Genomic DNA, 20,084 nt, shown 5'->3' with positions numbered 1-20,084 from the left:
TTCTGCTCTCCTGCCTGCTGCGCGGGCTGTTGCTAAGCTCTTTTCATCATCCACCATCCTGTCTTCCCCTACCCTTGTCTTCATCCCTTAGCTTGATTTAACAGGGATTCATCCTCTTTTTGTATTTCTTACCTGATTCTGTGTTTTTTAGAAAGTCAGAGACATTCAGAGAAAGTCCATGGCTAGGAAAGAAAGGGGTTCATATGGAGGATTTATGCTGAAGTTGAAAGACAAAAACCATTTCTGTACCCTTTTCACCCAAATGCCCATGTTTTTCACAAAGATGAATGAAGTTTTATTTTTATAAGTCATGTATGCTTGCAAAAGAAGCATGAAAAAACAGCAGGGTGCTAGTCACACACAGGTCTCAGACACTACCAGGAGATGAAGATTATGAGGCATATTTGGCTACTCAAAGAAATAAGAGACCCCTTAAGTTTTTTTACCTGAAGTTGTCGTTCTAACAGAGGAAGACAGGACATGAAGGGTCACACCTGGTCCAGACTCCTGTTCCTGACAGTGACCAGTACCAGCCAACTGAAAAGGACAGTCCCAATAACAATACCATAGCACCTGTTTTTTTCCAAGCCTTGTGACACTGTTTTAGATCCCAAAGCATGAGGATTCATGCATCTTCCAGCACTCTTGTACTTCCTTTTAATCTTTACTCCTTTAAATCTGCAAATCTTCATTAACCTACCACGCATCCCATTCTACTTTGTGTCCTGTTAAATGCTTGATCTGGATAATATCTCACAGAAATCTGAGTATTTTGCTTAGTAACTTAGTTGAGGGCTATGTGGTTTTGCTGAAGCAAGGGAAAGCTGCACACTGCGGACAGCAGGTTGAATAAGACCACAAACCCGTTCCAGAACTCTGGGTGGTAAATCCTCATCCCCAACAATTCTCTGCATTCGAACAACCTCTGGTGCATAAGCCAGGAGTCTATTTGCTGAGGCAAAGGCACAATCCTAGACATAGCTCAAATGTTTTCAGAAGGGAGAAGAACTGATTTTAAGACTCAGGAAGTAGTAAGATTGGCAAGTTAACTAAATTTAACCTCAATTTCTATGATTATTTGGTGGTTTACTGAGCTTGAAATCCTTCTGTAAAGTAGGTTGCCCCTTCTCTTGCCCTACTCTGAGCATTTAAATGAGATGCAGGAATTGTACCATTCATCTGCCCAAGAGCGAACTTAATTTCTATCTATCTGTTAGCTTTCAGGGTAAGCAACATGCCTAGGAAGGCGCAGGTTAGAAAGAGCAACTTTCTCAAGTGAAATATTGCCTACTCGTTCCCCCAGAACTAACCATGCATTAAACAGCAACTCCTGGATCTATTGGTAAGAGGAAATCTTTTACAAAATGCTGTTGGTGCTTACCTGAATAACTCAAGGTTTTCAATTTATTTAACTCAGGTCATTGTCTTCCATTTTCAAGGTAGAGTTACATCTCCCAGCTCCTCCTTGAAAGTGGCAAGAATTACACATAGTGCTGCAGGTGAGATCTCATCAGTGCTCGTACAACAGCATTAATGACTCCTTACCTTGACCAGAGACACCTTTCAGGATCAGGCTTGTCTTTCTAAATGCAATACCACCAACTACCCATAGTAAGTCAAAACTTAATATTACCCCAGGTTATTCTCTTCCTTTGTTGTTTTCAACAATTATCTTCCAGCTTGTAGTGGACATTATTGTCATTAGTAGCAAAGTGCCTGAGCTTGCAGTCTGTAGTAGCTGGTTTCATGCCATGTCTTTAATTTCACTCCTCAAATTCATCATTTCTTCCTCTGCATTGTATTCTGACCCACATAATTATTGATGATGCTTCCTCACTAACATTTCCACATTCCTATATTTTTATTCGGAGTCTTTACCGAAAAATTGCCCCATGAGGAACTTAAATATTAACTTTACTCCCGCTCGGTGCTTGACCTCGGACACTACTACCTACTCATATGCCCATAAATTGCTTGCATACCTACTTCACCTTTTTTTTTTCCCTAGTAACTTTTATCTTTTCCAGTTGAGTTGATGGTTTCCATCATGGCATTGTACCAAGTGTTCAATTAAAATTCACCTAGATCATATTCCATCATTTTTCCCTTGCCTAGACGTCAGTTATTTCCTCAAAGAACTATCAGTTTAGTCTAGTGTAAACCCTCATTTAATTATATTCCAGGTTTCATTTACCTCTCTTGTCTGTAACTACATTCTCCTTCAGAATTTATTCTAAAGCCCTGAATGTTATTAAGGTCAAACTAACAGTTCTGTAAGACTACTTTGTCCTCTCTTCTCAAATAAAAAATATTTTATTTCCTATTCTCTAGTCACACGGTTCCACACCCAACTTGACAGATCTATTTAAAATACTTGCTTACGGATGTGTAATTTTAGATGTGCTTTCAGAATTCTGGGATAAAGATTAGTCATTTCCCCTGACAGAAGCATATTAAATTCTTTAATTCTTGGCTTTAAATGTGGTATTTTCCCTATCCTCATTCCCATTATCCATCCTCTTTTACCCTTATGTTCAATACTGCTGTAAATGAAGTAATTAATTTTGGGGATATAATTTAAGACTATCTAATCTCTATTCCATCCACACACTGCAACATTTCTGATACTCCTTTCCTTGCTCGCTATTTTGATATACACATATCTCAAGATCTTTTCGCTACTTGTTTTAATTTATTTTGCAAATTCTCATCATTTCATATCTAAGATACAATGTTCTATATGATATAACTTTCTTTCTACTCCTTATAGGCTCTCTTCCCAGAATCAGTAACTTGGTCTGAGACTGTTATTGAACTAATTGGGCCTAGAGACCTTCCCTGTAATTTTTGGGATGTAACTTCTAGATAATTTTTACATCTCTGATTTAAACAAGCAAAGTTTCCTCCCCTTTCTTCCATATTAAGTCCATTTATGGCTCTTAAGTATAGCTGACCTTACTAACTAATTTTGTGATTCTTGCCCTTCTGAAATAAAACCTTCTTTTTTACCTCATCTTTTAACTTAAATTCACTTTTCAATAGCTAGCTCTTCCAAAATATATTCATGATTTATCACAGTCAAGTCTAGTGCATCACCCCTCTTCAGTTTAGCTATGGCTTGATCAACCAACTGGGCGTCAGAGGAGAAGAATATCACATCAAATTATGCCCCAAAAGGGCTTCTGCCTGGACCTCAAGTGCATTCCTTTGGTGACCACTAATTGCCTATTCATGATTTGTGTTTTCATCCTGGTATCCTCCTGTGCCCAGATTCTTGAGGCCTCTGCTGTTGTTCTCTGATTGTGCTCTCAGGGGCCCCACTACAGGCTCCTGGTGTTCAGGTAGGACATTCGTAGACTCACATAGGGCTTCCTGCATTCCAGGAAGTCCCAGAGATGTTTGCAAGTGACACTAGAGCTGTCTCAGCACTGAAGACCTGCCCGAACAGCACTGGATTTACCACGCACAAACAGATCATCCACACAGCAGGTTTGCCATATCCACAGATGTCAGGGAAACAGCTCACATACTGTGCAGTTGATTTGTGCTCATGCAGCTGCCATTTGCCTGGGATTACTATATATCCAAAAACCTCAGGCTCATGGCCAAGGCTCTCACAAGAGGGACACATCTGGGGAAAATCTGACATATATTAAATCCAGGCATGTGGGCTGTGGATCTGAGGCAGTCTCATGAAATACCAAAAGCTTGGACAGAGAATTCATCTGATCTAAATTCTGTACTTAAAAAAAAAAAAGGGGGGGGGGGAATAAAACCCCATCTCCTCCTATTGCAAAGGCAGGGCTACGTCTGGAAAACATAAACCCAACAGAGAACTGTGGGAGTAGAGCAAATATCTTGAAAAAGGGCTGATACTTTAGAGGAAGGAAACTGTGATACTACCAGAGCACTCTGCCAACATGCATGCCCGATGACTGCTAGACATTTAGCAGATCTGCCAGGAGATGATGTTGGTGGAGTCAAAACTGAGGAACAAGTGTGCTACCATGCAGGGAGCTTCGAACTCCTCTTTGTCTCTCCTGTCACCTTTTCCAAATCAAGCCCGGCCTGGTAAAGCCCTACTTAAACACGAATAACGACTTTACCAAAGGAGGTCACAACTCCTGTACCTTTTGCAGCATCACTTTTTTTGGGAGCAGCATACCACTGGACTCTTCAGCAAAAGAAAACATTAGCTTAGAAAGGAGGGGACCGAGTTTCCTTTTGATCTTGGTGTTCTCCAGTCACCTTTTCTTCTCCTATTGTTCAGCTGAAAGCCTGCCAAGACAGCTTTTGTTTTAACCTTCACCAGTTTAAAAGATAATTTTAAAGTATGCATTGGTTCCCTCAGATTGACTACAGGCCATCACATGGGCAAGCTGACATGTTTCTAACATTTATTTCAGCACTATTTTTCTACAAAGGTATTGAAAAGGAATGTACCTTTTTCTTACCACTTGAAATTCTTATCATCCTCGTAATATGGTTAACAGCTTGATCTGCTTTCACAGCCTCTCTTACATCTTGGCAGCTACTGCTGAAAATCCACCCTGTAGTTAAGGCCTTGTCTCCTGCTGCTAATTACAGACTGGCATTTCACAAGGATAAAACATTCATTGCCCACTACTGAGTAATCCCTCAAATATTTATGTTCTGCTACTATTCCTAACAGAACCATCTATAACTGCAGCTCTCCTTTCCCATGATCCCAATAAACTGTACGGAATTGCTGTAGAAATGTGCAAGAGTCACTTTATTAGAAGAGCAAGAAGACAGATTTAATCTCAGTGTCGATTCAAAGACTTAAAGAGACCAGTGCTATACAGAGGCCTAAAGAAAAAAAGGGTTACAATTAACTTCAGAAGTTTCCAAAATTACTGATTTACTTTTTAATGCATAGAGAAGCTTACATCTGATATAACAAAGGTGAAATTAAAAGTGTAACTATATTAGGACAGGATATAAGATCACCTAAGCCAGTATCCTGTCTCCAACAATGTCAAGCGCAGATACATCGGGAAAGAATATAACAGGGCAACTGCAGAACGCACTTGACTGCTTATACTCCCCCGGCCACTGGCAGATGTGTTTGCACCGACTTAGTGCGTTTTACAAAGTCTTAATTAGGAGATTCTGGCTCATAAGTTTGTCATTGAAAAATGTTACCTCATTAACATAGAAGCTGTTTAGAAAACTTGAATGGTTTCACCCTTTGATATTTTTCATGGTTAGACACTATCATACCTGCTGCTAGCCCTATGTAAGAGTTAACACAAGATGAAAGAATCTGTTAACAATAACTTAAAGAAAACAATCATAAAGACAGGTTTCTCAGGATGGGTCTAAATTTTAACCACCTACAAATACATTAAAGAAGGTAAAGCATATTATAGAGGAAGAGTCAAAAATCCCTATGGGAAGAGTATTACCCAAGAAGTGGCAAAGCATTTGACAAATAAATAGATGTTCCCATAAGATATTTACCTCATCAGCAAGAATAAAATGTTAATTAACTTGCTTGAGGGTAGGCAAGGAAGAAAAAGAAGCCTTTTAAACCAAGGGAAGCACAGAAATCACTAGTGTGTTTTGAAATATTTGACAAAAGTTACTGACTTAGGAAGGAAAATGTATTAGGTCTCCACTCATGTTCTAGCTGATGAAGGATGCACATTTTCAACTTGGTTACTCTGGTTCCAAGAAGTATTAATGGAATGACTGACCAAATTCAGGACACAGCAAGTACAGAAAAGTTCAAGCTATTTAAAGCACCAACAGGATAGTCTCCTGTGATCTAACTAGCCTTCCTGAAATAAACAGGCAGTACCAGTGACAAGCAAATTAAGAATGAACTCCCATCCCACCCTCTGCCATTAACTCTGTTAGCAGTCATAATGAAAACTTTTTTACCGTCTTTGGCTGTGATCATCAATTTAGTATTCAGGAGCCCTCTAGGAAAATGCATTTCACAAGAAGCTCGAGAAGCCTGTGCAAAAGCCCACATTCCCTTTTTTACTTCCTGTGTACACAACTTATTTCTTTTAGTATATTAAGAATGAATTCTCTTATTTGTGAAAAATCTATGGACACTTTTAAACAAAAGTCTTGCGCAGTTCCTCAAGCTACCAATGTCACCTCTGTACCTTTGAGCTGAAACAGACCCTTTTTAATTTCACAAACACAAACTTACTGTTTGGGTGGTAATCATGCATAATGTCAATAACGGTTGGCTACCAAGGATTTTTCCAGCTGGCTGGCTTTCTCAAAAAAAAAATTTTACTAATTTTCTAAACATTTTATTGTGACTATTTGAATTCAGAAATTTTTGCTTCTCAGTAACACTGAAACACTTTGCTTAAGAATACCTCTGTTTTGAACAAAGACTGCTTTTATAAAATTAAACTTGAAATAGAGCCATTTTGACCAAAGCTTGTTTTTATGTTATCGAGAAATCTTAAGTTTCCCAGGATTCTGTATTATGAAGATTTCATGTTTGCTGGAAAATCCTGAGTCACAAAACTTTGCCCAGATACACTGTACATTTATGACTTGCCTCATATGGGGAAAGAGGAACCATAATGAAGCTGCTTTCCTCTGTATCTGTAAAGAAATGAAAGGAAGCCAGCTGATCAATAAGTAACAAGTTTAGCCTATCAATGCAGAAGTTCAGTTTAAAACTCTAATTTAAATTTGCCAACCCAACTTAAGAGCATCCAGTTCTTCATGTTATATAACATTAGAGGTTGAAAGACCAATCTTTGCTGACACCAGTTACTAGTATCCATCTTTACACATCAGGTAAGCTGCTTTACTCTCTATGGACTAGTCTTCAGACACAGCAGCAGATGATTTCATGGTCATCTGCTAGATAAATAAGCCCCGCTGCAAGTAAAAAGCCTTAGACTCTTTTCCAGGTTCTGGAGAGCACTACCTTAGAAGCCTACCTCTGGTCACCACAGGGCTGAACACTTCCAACTTCATCCTCTACATTCTAGCAGTATTAGCATTGGGCAAACAGCACAGAGAAAGGAGGAGATCCCTGTTCTGTGTTCAAGTAGGAATCATGAGAACTTTCCTACTGAATCACAGTTACAGGAACGGAAGAAGCAAAGTACAGTCACTAGAGTCAGATTAAATAATTCTGTTGCTGTTTTTTAGTAGGGCCACAGTTAAGTATAGGTACCCACCTCTTCAAGGAAACAATAGCAACCTCTTTTTCCTCCTCAAAATTCAAGTCTCTGCTTCAAGGCAAAGAAGCCAAGTAGTTTAAAGTACACAGGACAGCATATTTCTTAAAATTACAAAAAATTAAAACTTCAGTCAAACAGTTAATTTGGTACAGCTGCAAGCAATTTAAGTATGTCCGTAACATTTTAACATCAGCAGTTCTTCCAGGTAAGAGTGAGGATAGCACTGATCCATCAGCCCTAAAAAGGGTTCTTTTTCACAGTAAAAGACCAGCCTGGGTTTTTCAGGAAAAAAAAAAAAAAAAAAAAAAAGAAGTTATATGATCTGAGCAAAGCTTCATAGAGTAATATTAATAAAGATTTCTACCTCAAAAGAGATACACATGACACTGAGTTCTATTCAGGAACCTTTAATTTTTTTTTTTAAACAGGCTTAAAATATGCAAATGAAGAAAAAGTATGTGGATATTATAAATAACATCAGTCAGATAAGCTTACACAGTAACACTACAAACACCCCAGTGGGGAAAGAATGCAGTACTAACAGCAACTATAAGCAATCATCAAGCAAACTTGCCTAATTCTAGGCAAAAATATTCATCCATCAAGTGTATGACTGCAATTGACAACCGGATTCTAGTTGGGTACAACTCACCCTATTGAGAAGGTTCCTTTTCAGAAGAGAGACCATTATTTCAACTATGTGCACATGAGGTTCCTCATCCTGCTTACAGTTAAAAATAAATACTTTATGTCTGTGTACAGTGCTCTTCAACAGAGGTCTCAACAACACTAACAATTTCTTACAAAACACTCCTGCGAGGTAGGTATATCATCATCCCCATTTTACAAGCAGAAAAGAGATTTGCCCAGAGTCTCACAGTTACTTAGTATCAGAGCCAGGAACTTGTCCCCTGACTCTGTACCAAACCTTTTCCACCAGGCAATGCTCCTTTTTAGGTTATACTATTGCATTCAAAAAAGTTATTTTAAGACAACGTATATGTTTAATATTACAATATAGCATTTTGTAATAAACCAAGAATACAGTATAGCTCATCTTTGAGGTACCATTCCTGTCCCCTCCTCAACTCTTTTACCTGGAGATAACCAAAATAATTATGGACTAATCAAAAGAAGTTTTTAAAAATACGCACTCTAGGAGCAGATATGCAAGTGACTGAAGTATGTTTCTGTTCATAAAACACATTTGTGTTATTTCTCTAGTGCCAACTTATATTGTGCACTAGAACCATGCAAATTGTGTTATTTTAAGATGGTAAGCAGTTGCATGTCTTCAACTTTGCAGTTTAGTGTCAATAACTCCAGTCAATCTCAGTAATTACTACAGATACTTTTCCCAAGCTTAGTATAATGGTGATCTAAAACCACTTCCCCCTACAAAGAATCTTAAAACACTTTTGAAGCTACACATTCAGCTCCCACATCCACTAAGTGAGAGTCTTGATTAAGACAAACACATGTGATTTCAGGTGTTAACAAATTTCCATTTTCAAGTTTTATAATGAAGTGACTAACTCCTGTATTGGGACTGACAGAAGACAACTGAGACTTTGTTAAATTTGTTGGTAAAGTACAGTTGAGATCTGAAACAAAATAACCAATCCAGTTCCTCATGTAGGCTCCATGACTCACCACTAATATATTGGCATCTAACATGTTAGAAGCTCCACCATTACCAGAGCTAAGCTCTGATTCACTGCAGTGGTTTGTCCAAGGGAAAACTAACTGTTCTCCAGATGTTCCTGAGCTTCTGTTCGCTGCACCATGCATGTCTTGCTCTTTCTGTTCCAATTCAACAGCTAGCCGACACAGAAACTCAAAAAAATCCCTTGCACGTTCTCTTACCTAAAGAGAAAGGTCAGAAGAGTACATTGTGAAGAATGCAAGAGACACTGGCTTTCAGAAACCTGAGCTATAACTACTTCAGTTAAAAGATAAACATTTATCACAGACAAGTCTCAGAAATCAATGATAAGTTACTGCATGCTGTAAAAACTCCTCTGCCCTCCAAAGCCAAGGCTGAGAGTAACTGCCACCATCCTTCTGCAAATGAGAGCTTCATGAGGAGTCAGTCTCAGAATCAATATTTTAGTTCTAAAGAGGTTCACTACTCAGCAGCCACTGCAATCACATCAGGTAGCATTTTTAGCTTGGAAAATTAACTACCTTTGGTTGGGCTAAGCTCTCAATAAGATGTTCCTAAGCATGCAATAGCTGCATCTGCACTGATGAAATGGCCTAGAAACTAGAGCACAAATAAATAAATACCATACTTCATCCAGTGTTTCTCCTCCAGAAGGTGTGAATGAAGGACATTGCTCTCCAGCAGCCTTTGCCATAGCCTTGAGGTCAGTCAAAGGCCTTCCTTCTGCAACACCATATTTCTGTAAGAGGCAAGTTACAAAGAGCGGGTTTAGCAAGATACATCAAGTCTCCAGTACTGCTTCCAATGCGAACATCTCTTAACAGCTTCGTTTTCTTGGATCCTCAAGTGTAATGTGCAGGCTTAAGTACCTTTTACATTTTATTCCAATGTTGGGGAGGAGGTATCTTTATATCTGCTATTTAAGTTAAAGTGTACATATATATTGCTGGGTAGAGAAATACATTAAGAGCAGCATCTCATTTAAAGTACTAAGATTCAAAACCTGACTTTTGCCTTGAGATTTTTTCCTACATTCTTGACACTCATTCTTAGCATACAAAATTCAAGTGTCTTTGTAACTGAGGTTACATTGCAAACACCTGTGTATGTAGCTGTTCACACAAGGATAAACTCAATTTACTTTTCATTTGCAGAAAGACTACAGGGAATTATTTTTCACAAGTAAGAAAAAAATATTTTCTCTACAGACCTCTGAAATCTCCACAACAGAGGAGGAGTCCATTTTAAAATCAGAATTTTTTAAAAACAAAACAACAACAACAAAAAAAGTAAAAAAACCACAAGTACTCTACCTATTAATAAACAATAAGGCCTCCCTCCACTTTTTCAGGACGTACATTATTGCTGTGGACAGTGTTTTCAGAAAACAAAAAAAGGCAAAAAAAGATCTTAAAAACATATGCTAATGGACTCAGAGAACATGCAATTAATTATCTTCAGTGACATGCTTACTCCTGAGACCTCCAAATACACGGCCCATATGAGAAACAGTAGTAAGAACCCATATATACCAGCTAGTTATTCTGGATCACTAGAAGTCCCATTATAAAACATGATATTTATCATCTGTAATGTATTTTACAAGATAGATATACTTGGATGTACATTACCATTTTTGACCTTGAAGATCTTTCCAAGGCACATCTCTAACAATGGTAAAACAGATTAATACTTCTCCCTCTGAAGATGAATACTTCACTACCACTAACAGATGAAAAATATATTCAAGTGGAAAGCTTCGGTCCTTCCTTGGAACGTCCGAAGACAGTGAAAACGCTGCAGTTATGATGAGTATTTTGAGAAAGTAAGAGCTGATGCTATACTGTCAAACACTCAGTTATACACATTACAGAAATCCAGATGTTGATGACTAGGATACAGACACATACTCATACTGAGGCTTTTTTGACTTCTATGTCACTATCCACTTGCTGTGGATATGCTATTACATGCCGTAATAATTAAATTACAGTCTTCAGAATTGAAATGTACTGAAACACATTTACTTCAGCCTCTCAATCCCTTTCTATAAAGCAAAATATTGGCAGTTTAAGAACACTAAGAAAGACATGAAGAAATAAGTGCTCTGAAGCCACTGAAAATGAAATCCTAATCTTAAAGATTTTTCCAGACTTTTCTCATGAAAGCAAGGCAGGAGAGAATAAACCTGCTTAATAGGGTCAGTGACATAGGTTCTTTTAAAGGACTTTGCTTCTATTCATGCAATTCAAACTTTATTCCAGTTATCCAGAGTAGTGAATTATAACCTGTGGCCTGCAGACACTGTATTGGCATTTCTATACATCCATACAAACACCATGAAAGGGAAAAAAAAAGTGTAACAGAGACTTAAGATTATTCTTTCTAAAATTCTGTATCATGAACTGTAATATTTTTAAAAACGTCAGGTGGTAAAGCAACTAAAGAAGTTTGGGAGGCATTTAACTTGCTGATTTCAGGGAATTCCAGAAGAACTGGAATTTCAGACAGAAAAAGAGGATCCAAATAGGAAATGCTACAATCATGTTCAGCTCCTTAAACACTTATTTGCCTGCTGGCAATATGCCATCCCACTTTTGGTTTTGTAACATTTCCTTATTTAAAATTCAGCTGACACTCTCAGTGTAGCATCTGAAGGGTGTTTCATACTAGCAGAAACAGCCAGCATCCGAGTTTATTCTGATCAAGACATATTTAAAAACAGACAGGAGGTACAATAATGCCTGTTATCAGGCAGAGAGGCTAATCAGGAAAGCAGATTGTTCCATGGACAGCAGAAAGCTTTCCAGTAGTCTTTATGCAAATGAAAAGGTATGAACAGCTAAAAAGTCAACATTGAGTTGTGCCAGCAGGCTAGAGAAGGTAGGCAGAGGGAGTATATTTAACACTTTGCATATGGGGTTAGAAAACAGAGCTAAGCTGTTTATTACATTTAAGATAATTCCCTCTACATGTAAATCTCACCTTACTTAAATCATTAAAGCATCACAATTACAGCACTAATCACTAAACTTTGGCTTTGCTTCACAATTCTGCAAACCATTTATAGTACCTGATGTGAAGAGTTCAGTTTTCAGTGATTAAAAACACAGCAAATAGTGCTTCCCCACTGTTAAATATACCATTTAAGAAGCCAAGATATCCATCAGCAGTAAGTTACATTTTCAAATTGTTCAATGTTCAATATTAAAACAAACTCTTTTGGCACTTACTCTCTCTCGAAGTCTTGCATCATACTTGATTTCCAAGTCTTTGCAAAACTTATTTTTTCCTAGAATTGTGGCAGCAGTCTAAAAAGTGAATATACAGTCACATCAATAAGCTGTTTTCTCATGGGACAGCTAGAGCACCTTACACCACCGCAGCCAATGTGAATCACATTAGTAGTACCCAACAACCCAAACAAACAAGAAGTTTTTCAGCTAGTAGTGCCTGCCAGAATCGGATATATGGCCTGCGTCAGGCCACAAAAGGCAGAAAAGCTGCAATCTTCTGAAAGTTCTTTCACAATTCAAAGTCCAGAACAGTTGAACACACTTAGCACCCATGAAAGGTGGGCAGCAAGACGCACGGCAGCAGCAGGATTTACCGGGATAAAAGCCACATATCTTGAGTATACTGCCACTCACAAAGCAATCATGCCAACACATTCTTTACATGTAGCACGTGGGTCAGACTCACAAGCAGCACATTCCTAAAAACTGATGAGTTAATCTGACTGCAAAAAACATTGCATCTAACAAATGAAATTACTTTCTGGCAAGTGGCTACTTAATGCACCTCAGAAATCAAATACTCTTGAAGCAGTTAAGAGGCAGGAGAGTGTTGCTGGCAACATACTGAAGTGTCAGCCTCAATGTTATGAGGGAAATGCACTGGATGATACACTTGGGAAAAAAAAAATAATCTAGCTTATTGTATTCACCTGCCTTTTAATAGCATGGCCAAGAGACAGAGAAAACCCAAAGGGCTTAGTTTGCTTTTAACAATAGTCTGGATGTCTTGATTTTTGTGCTATGTATCTCTTTTTCTTCCAAGGAAGCATGTGATTTTGGGGGTGCAGGGAGGGCAAGACAACTGATCAAGAGGAAATTCTGATACCACTTTGGAAAAAGCATTGCCTAATACAGGCTCTAGCGTGTTGGATATTATACACCTGTCTGACTGCCACAGCCAATAATGGGAACTAAAGGATGGCTAACCTGCTCCTGCTCTTATATGCACCAAAGTGTGAAGGCTGTACTGGATTCACATGCAGTTTTGACTGGTAATATCAGCTGGAAGTCTTGTGCAGATGTCCACATCCAATCGAACTGACATTGAAAGAACTCATTTTGAAAAGGCTCCTTGGATTCTGACAAATAATAAGCAGCCTTGCTGTACTAACAAGATTTTACGACTTATTTAATGTATTGCTTAGGAAAGGCTTTATGTTGCAACTTTAAATTTCTGTCACAGAATAATGTCAAAATTCAGATAGGGTTGAATCAACTTCCTTGTATATATGAATAAGCATAGTTAATTGTATGATTATATCCTGAAATTTCTCCAGGACTGAGATCTCGTTCAGTACATAGAATAGACAACATTCACCTACTGAGCACTAATTCATAGTCTGAACTGTAAATATTAAACATGAAGCCTCATTTACTGTGCTGAAACCAAAATCTGCTCTGAAGAAGAGATTAACTTCCTCATACTTTTCCTACACTATCCATTACTAGAATACCAGCATGCTTCAGAAATGTTCCTGAATCTTCACAGTACCACAGTGAGAGAAGGGATATTAGCCTCACTTTACATATGGAAAAGACTCAAAAAAGATTTTCTCTCGTCCTTCTCAGGGCCCAGCCTGTCCCAGTCCTGAACCCACCTTGACTGCTACAGAGTTCTTGTCCCAACAGCATGAGCATCTCACAGTAGGCCCCATGTCCCCCTGCAGACTTTGCTCTGTTAAGCTTACAAGTCTTACAGAGTTATGCTCTGTTCACACCACATCCCGGTCTGCCCAACCAGTCTTTTTTTTATTTTCACATTGCAGGTCTGCCTGCTCTCTTCTACACTGCTAATTTCTGGAGCTAGTCTTTGACTCTCCCTCCTAGGCTCATTCTCTCAAACAGGCTTCCCTGCAAAGCCTCTCTCTGCATTTCCTATGCCTGCTCACTTTGCATCTCCTGTAGCTCTCAGAATTCCTACCCAGCTACTACAACTCTCTTTGCACACATCCCTGTTTTCTCTTATCCTGCTCAGGCCTGAACATTCAGCTGTCAGCCACGGGCAGTAGACAGAGGACTGCGCACCACTCCCGGTTCCAGTAACCAGTACACACCCTGACCACAGCTGATGCAGGAGACATTGCAAGGAAAACTAAACTTTACCGCTAACAGTTTCTTTAGAAAACATTTTTTCTCTTTGGCAAGGAAACTTGCACATTCCTCTCATACTTGAGTTATGAAGTGACAGCATAGTAAAAGACACTTCTTCATAGATTTGCAGCTGCCAAAAAAGGGAGTTCCAAGCAAATGGGAACTGCAGCTTTACACATCTTTGGAAAAGCTTCCACAAAGTCTGGATAGTTTGTCAAACAAATGGCAAAACACAAAGGACAAATTCACGTCTGTCTTCTACATTATGAGAGTGCAAACGCTTCTCATGGAAAAGGCTGTCTCTAATATAAGGAAAATAATAGCAACCTCACTCTCAAGTGGCTGAGCACTCAAAAACAATTCCCCTAAGGCAGGCACATAGCACAGTCAGTCTTATGAACCTTATAAAGCACTGTTAATGTTTTTACATATAATCACTGCCATTCACACGCTTAACGGAAGTGACTTTGTCAGGCAGTTATTATACATTTTCAAAACATCTAATTATTGCAGTCCTCCCTCCCTGTCTCTCTGGTTTGTTTTCTGCCTAAGTTGTACTGCTACAGCACACTCAGTAACTGGGATTACACTCAGTAATCCCACTCAGTAAGTAACATTTTTTCCTCTTTAATTAACCTATTAAAATAGTGCATCAAGGTGAGAGATGTGCTATTATGTTCCTGCCAAAATCCAACCTCTCTGCACATTTAATGATCCTTGTACTGACTTTACAGCAAAACTTGAACTTGCCTATATTGTTCTGCATTCCTCAGAAAAACACAGTATACAGCCGCAATGCATAAGACAGTACAACAATATCACAGGCAATTTGTTTTTCTTCTTCAAAGAAAAACTGACTTCAGTCTGTGTTACCTCTAAGTCCCGATTACTCCTTTAGCAAGAACCTATGCACATAGAAAATAACGCCAAACCCATAACAACAACACTGCGTGACATCCTGCAAAGCAAGCTGGCCTTCATCGTTTCCTAACCGTGGGCTTTCTTGAATTCTACATAACTTAAACTGCAGTTCTAAGTCCATCAAAATAGCTTTTGGCTCTCTGTCACTGTATTATTTTTGCATCATCAATAGCAAATAAATGTCAAATTCTGAAGCTAATATTTACATTCAGTTGTTTCAAGAAGCACTTGCCTGCTTTGCTCGAAGGAGGTCACTTGAAAAGACATGAGTAAACTTCACGTTACTGAGAAATAAACCAGCAGCATCTGCTTGTCTGAAACCGGTTGCAGAGAGCGGCTCATCCACTCCTTGACCTACAAAATAAAAACCCATCAACATTAAGACACGCAAATTTTAGATCATTTAGCAGCTGAACAAGCACAGCAGCAATAAAGAATCTGCTCAGTCATAATAAAATACTTCTCCTTCAGTAAAGCCAACCATTAGTAACTAAGTCACTGTTCCTCTGGTCTTCCCTAAACTCAGTCACACATACTGTATGAAAAAAGGGAGTACAGGCTAGGAAGACAGAAGGATCGTTATCAATGATATTTATATTAATGTATACATAAGACAAATTTAAACGTAAACCAGAGGCCTGTATTTTCTAAATGTGAGTAGTCATTTCAAATCACTTGTTCTTTTTAGAATGGTCAGTGGTAGGCTGCCTGCAGGAGGAATCTCACACTGAAACTGAAACTCTATGAACAGGTTTGCTGATTGTAAATAAGAAAAAGGACAATAGAATTGAGATAATGTTGTTGATACTAAAATACATATATAGAAAAAACATGCACATCAGGAGAGTCAAGTTCTGACAAATATGAAATGCCTGGTCCTCCCTCTTCCCTAACGTTAACAATGCCTTGAAGAAATGAGACAACAAGAAGGGATTCTGTGTAATATGGAAAGCAGCATGCACTCTTTGCCAAAGACACAGTTTCACAAGAATTTTATAGCTGATGTAAACACAATCTGTTGCGGTCTCTTCCTCTCCCCTACTCCACCTTGCACATTGACACTAATGCTCATGCAGCTGCATAGTGAGCGTGTTGATGGAACAAACCTAGCTGAAAAGCAGCAACACTTCCAAAAATTGTTTTCAGCCAGAGTAGTCTGTGAAACTAGCTGGTCACAGAGCTCTAGGACAGCGTTGAGAGAACCAGCACTGTGGTAATCCAACTTGAATGAAATAGGTGTGCTCCTGTCACGGCTCAGAGAGTCTGTAGGAGAACCAAGAACTGTAGCAGAGGGACAAACCTGTAACAAATTGCTATGCCCACACTTGTATCACCTATTTCACTTTTGTAGGAAGTCAAAGCAGAGAGTGTGCAATTCTCATCAGATCCAGAACAACAACAAAAACAATTCTCACCAAGCAAGTGCACAGTCATTTATATGCTTCCAATAGCAAAAGACAGGACACCAGAAGTGCAGAACTTGAGTTCCAAGCACCTCGTCTGTAATTCAGCCATGTGAGACCTCACACCCCACCATGCTGGTATAGGTCTTACACCTCTCAAAACACAAGGCAATGTTCACTTTCTACACTGGAGACGGGAGAGGAACCTACTACATGTCAGTTGACACAGAAGGCTAGGAATTTAAAAGACATCATTGGTACTTTTAAGAACATAAAGCAGGAGAATATTCTTTATTCCCTTTATTAGGAGCACAAAGCCATGTTGCAAGAACTGTAAATTGCAATGTCAAAACAGAAGTAGGAAAATCTGGAAGCACAATTCTTCCTCACAGCACATAGCATCGTATAAAGTTTATTTATTCGGAGTACAACCCCACTAGGTTCCTTGCAGTGGCGAGCCTCAGTTTTCCTACAGCAGATATCCAAGCAGCTCAGCATTTTCAGTTCTGGGTGTACAAGTCAGCAGTCACTAAGGAGAAGTCTGGTTTTAAATGTTTTGTCTAAAGACTGCCGTCCTAGAAAGAGCTGGGACTGAACAATTCAAGCATTTAAACAATCTTTTCTTTTCATTCTTCCTTCTCTACCATAGGCTTTTTTTGCAAGTGACAGATTACTTTCTTAAGGCAATAGCCTCCTTTACAACATGACCTTTACCCATCCTTCTGCAGCTCCTTACCAACTCCATCATACAAACGTGCACCTGGCTGGTTTTTCACCAGGGCTGCAGCTCTCACTTCTCATCTGAGCCCCACAAGCCCCTTTGCAAGGCTTCATACTACTGAGATTTAACACAGTGCTATGGGACATTCTGGCATCCTTAGTAACAGGTGCTGCTATCGCTTTATTTCATTACAGGTAACATTTTTTTCCCCCGTTTAGAAAAAGGAACTATTCTAATACTCCCGTTGATATCACAAATGCATCACTACTTGTTGATATTCTGTGGAGACTGACTTAGAATCTTCATAGTTCTGTAAAGCTATTGAGCTAACATCCTGGCTTACAAATGAAGTCTCTTAAGGTTTACAATATTATGCTGTAATAATACTTAACATTTCAGCTGTTGGTTACAGGACTTCACATTTTTCAGGGATGAATAATTTTCCATCTCTAACAAGCTAGCAGAGTAACTGATACTAACCTTGCAGTATCTTGTCTTTGTTGTATCTTGTTTCTCCACTGAAAGAGATTATAAACAAAAAAAGTTAACTCACAATAATTTTACTGAATGTTCCAAAACATTATTATGCTAGAAACCAACAGGAGACAGCAGAGTCTGAATATGAAAAATTAAAATGAAATACAGTACAGCACAGCGTCTTTGCAAAAAGACGTATCTGAAGACTTTACAATTAAAAAAAAAAAAAACACCAAACATTTTCAAGTAGTCAGCCCCAGTCATGCCGACAATATTTACTAAGACAAACCTACCTGGGATAAAAGGAAGGGAAGTAATTTCTTAAATGTATCATAAATGCAGCATAATTTATCTAGTAGAATAACACCTCTATGCTGGAGAGAGGGAAGATGCAGGAAGACTCCGGAGTCCTCTTATGAAAAGCATGTGCCAGCCAACTGGACCTCTGTGCTTTAAAGGGAAGCCAATTCAAGAGCTTATCAAAGATAGCAGCAGAGCACGCTGCACACCTTGAAGTAACACAGCATAAGGAAGCCAGAGCTATAGAAAAACTACTAGCATGAACATCAGCTTCTTTAAGAATTAGAATATTCTACCTTGAAAACCCTAACTGACAGTATTTCAAGAGAAGAGTGACTAAAACCGTGTGCAGATTTATTCAGGAGGGAAAATCTAACAACTAAACTTGACATGAACAAAGTTAAGCATGCTAACTTTGTTGAAACTCCTCACCTGACTGAAATGTCATGTGCTTAAGTTTTTTGCAGTACTAAGGACAAGTGTACTGCTTGGTTTTTACACAGAGACCTATCAACACTGCTGTGCAGAAGTTCTCAAGATGAGCCCCAAACAGGTAACTGATCACAGAAGGCCAGTACTTTTAAGAGAAAACACTGTATCTTAGTACACTTTAAACTCTTTCCTGCACAGGGGGCAGCAACTTAATTCTTCAGGCTCACCCCATGTCCTGACAGCTACTTCCAGCCTCCTGAAGAAAATGCAGCAGGCTGGATGGAGTCCATCCTGCTGGTCATCAGTGGGGGTGCAGGTGGGGGAAGAGCAGAATGTACAGTGTTCCAAGTAGCACTAAGATAGCACAGCATATGCAAGCACAGTGTGATGGATGATCTCCCATCCACTTGCTGGTGAATGAACTGAGATCTTTCTTAAGTGTCTGCAAGAGTCCCACCTGAAGATTTCAAGTTCAACAAATTATTTCAGGCTCACATGTTTTCTAGGTGATGTAAAAGTTAGGCTGCAACTGCAGCACCAAGTCAGCAGATCCAGGCCTTTAAGGGAAGTCAAGAGTAACTCTTAACAGGAAGAAAATCAGACGGCAAAAAAAAAAGACGTCATTGCTCCAGTTGCACTGATCAAGTATTAAACTGTATTATGCCAAAGGGGAAAAAATATTTCATTAATTTCATAAAAATTAAACAGTTAACTACTGTCAGTTGCAGGAAGCTGGATCTACTTAATCTAGTTAATGACAAATCTTTGTCAGTATCTACTGTAGCTTGAAAGAAAAACTCACTGTAACAGTTTTAACTAAGACACAAATGCCAATTCTTTAACATTTCACAGTAGAAATGTTAGACTACCATCCCTACACGAGCTCTTTGCCCCACCAGAGAGCTTTTGGCAGAAGAAAGGTCTTATAAGCAGTCGCCTAGGAGTTCACAAATAGCGCTTACCAAGGTTATGTATAACCCCGTACTTCCATCAGTACCAAACTATACCGATATGGCTTGGCTTATCTGGTTAACTAAAGTACAGTAGGCTCTACTAAAGTATAACAGGCTCACGTACTCAGCCAGACCTAGTAACACCAGAGGGAGTAACTACACAGCCCCTCCAGGCCAAGCGCCTCCCTGCCCAGCCCGCAGCGATACCTCCGAGGCGCAGAGCCTCCCTCAAGGGCCGGGCCAGCCCAGCGCTCACGCCGCCCGCGGGCTACCTCAAGGCGCACCTCCACCCGCCACGCCTGACTGACTGACTGACTGGAGCCGCGCGCACCTAACGGACCGCCCCGGGGGGGGGGGCGGGGCGCGGAACTCCGCTGACGTCACAGCCCGTCCGGCACCAGCGGGGGGGGCGGGGGGAGGGCAGCGGGAAGATGGGGGAAGGGCAAGGCCCGGCGGGGGCGGGGGGGTCCTGCGGTACTCACTGCCGGACGACGGTCAGCCCGAAGCGAACCATAGCGCGGCCGCACAGGTGCGCGCAGGCCCAGCCTCCCCCCGCCGCCGCTGGCGCCTCCTGCCCGCACTGCGGCGCCCGGCCGCCCCGCGCCCGGCGGTGACGTCACGGCCCCGCCTCCCGCCG

At 39.8% G+C, this 20,084-nt stretch overlaps 1 protein-coding gene across 6 annotated transcripts; it reads right to left on the bottom strand.

Annotated features, from left to right (window-relative positions):
* Window positions 1-4,908: 4,908 nt before the first annotated feature.
* Window positions 4,909-20,084, bottom strand: TIGAR (TP53 induced glycolysis regulatory phosphatase). 6 transcript variants are annotated; one of them, XR_012044881.1, is made up of 9 exons: window positions 19,930-20,059; window positions 18,056-18,212; window positions 17,766-17,803; window positions 15,394-15,515; window positions 12,087-12,164; window positions 9,482-9,592; window positions 7,840-9,053; window positions 7,185-7,459; window positions 4,939-6,597 (listed from the first exon to the last, which is right to left on the bottom strand). XR_012044881.1 is itself a non-coding variant. In XM_072877715.1 (7 exons), exons 2-7 carry the CDS (start codon window positions 18,094-18,096, stop codon window positions 8,595-8,597), a joined length of 849 nt encoding a protein of 282 aa, XP_072733816.1. In that variant the 5' UTR covers window positions 18,097-18,212; window positions 19,930-20,059; the 3' UTR covers window positions 7,572-8,594. The 6 variants fall into 6 exon arrangements, 4 of the variants coding, with proteins under 4 accessions (XP_072733816.1, XP_072733826.1, XP_072733836.1 ...); XR_012044880.1 differs by having other exon boundaries at window positions 4,909-7,459; XM_072877715.1 differs by lacking the exons at window positions 4,939-6,597; window positions 7,185-7,459 and having other exon boundaries at window positions 7,572-9,053.

The sequence above is a fragment of the Ciconia boyciana genome, chromosome 1 (genome assembly GCF_034638445.1).
Source record: "Ciconia boyciana chromosome 1, ASM3463844v1, whole genome shotgun sequence".
Taxonomy (NCBI): domain Eukaryota; kingdom Metazoa; phylum Chordata; class Aves; order Ciconiiformes; family Ciconiidae; genus Ciconia; species Ciconia boyciana.
Note: the sequence above shows the minus strand (reverse complement) of the source record. Positions and strands in the feature narration are given on the sequence as shown.

Excerpts from the sequence above, each read along its gene's own strand:
- TIGAR (XM_072877715.1), bottom strand. The coding sequence starts at position 18,096 with ATGATACATTTAAGAAATTACTTCCCTTCCTTTTATCCCAG. Across the intron at positions 9,593-12,086 it reads ATGCAAGACTTCGAGAGAGA|AAATATGGTGTTGCAGAAGG; the intron begins GTAAGTGCCAAA and ends TGCCTCTTACAG. Across the intron at positions 9,054-9,481 it reads GAGGAGAAACACTGGATGAA|GTAAGAGAACGTGCAAGGGA; the intron begins GTATGGTATTTA and ends CTTTCTCTTTAG.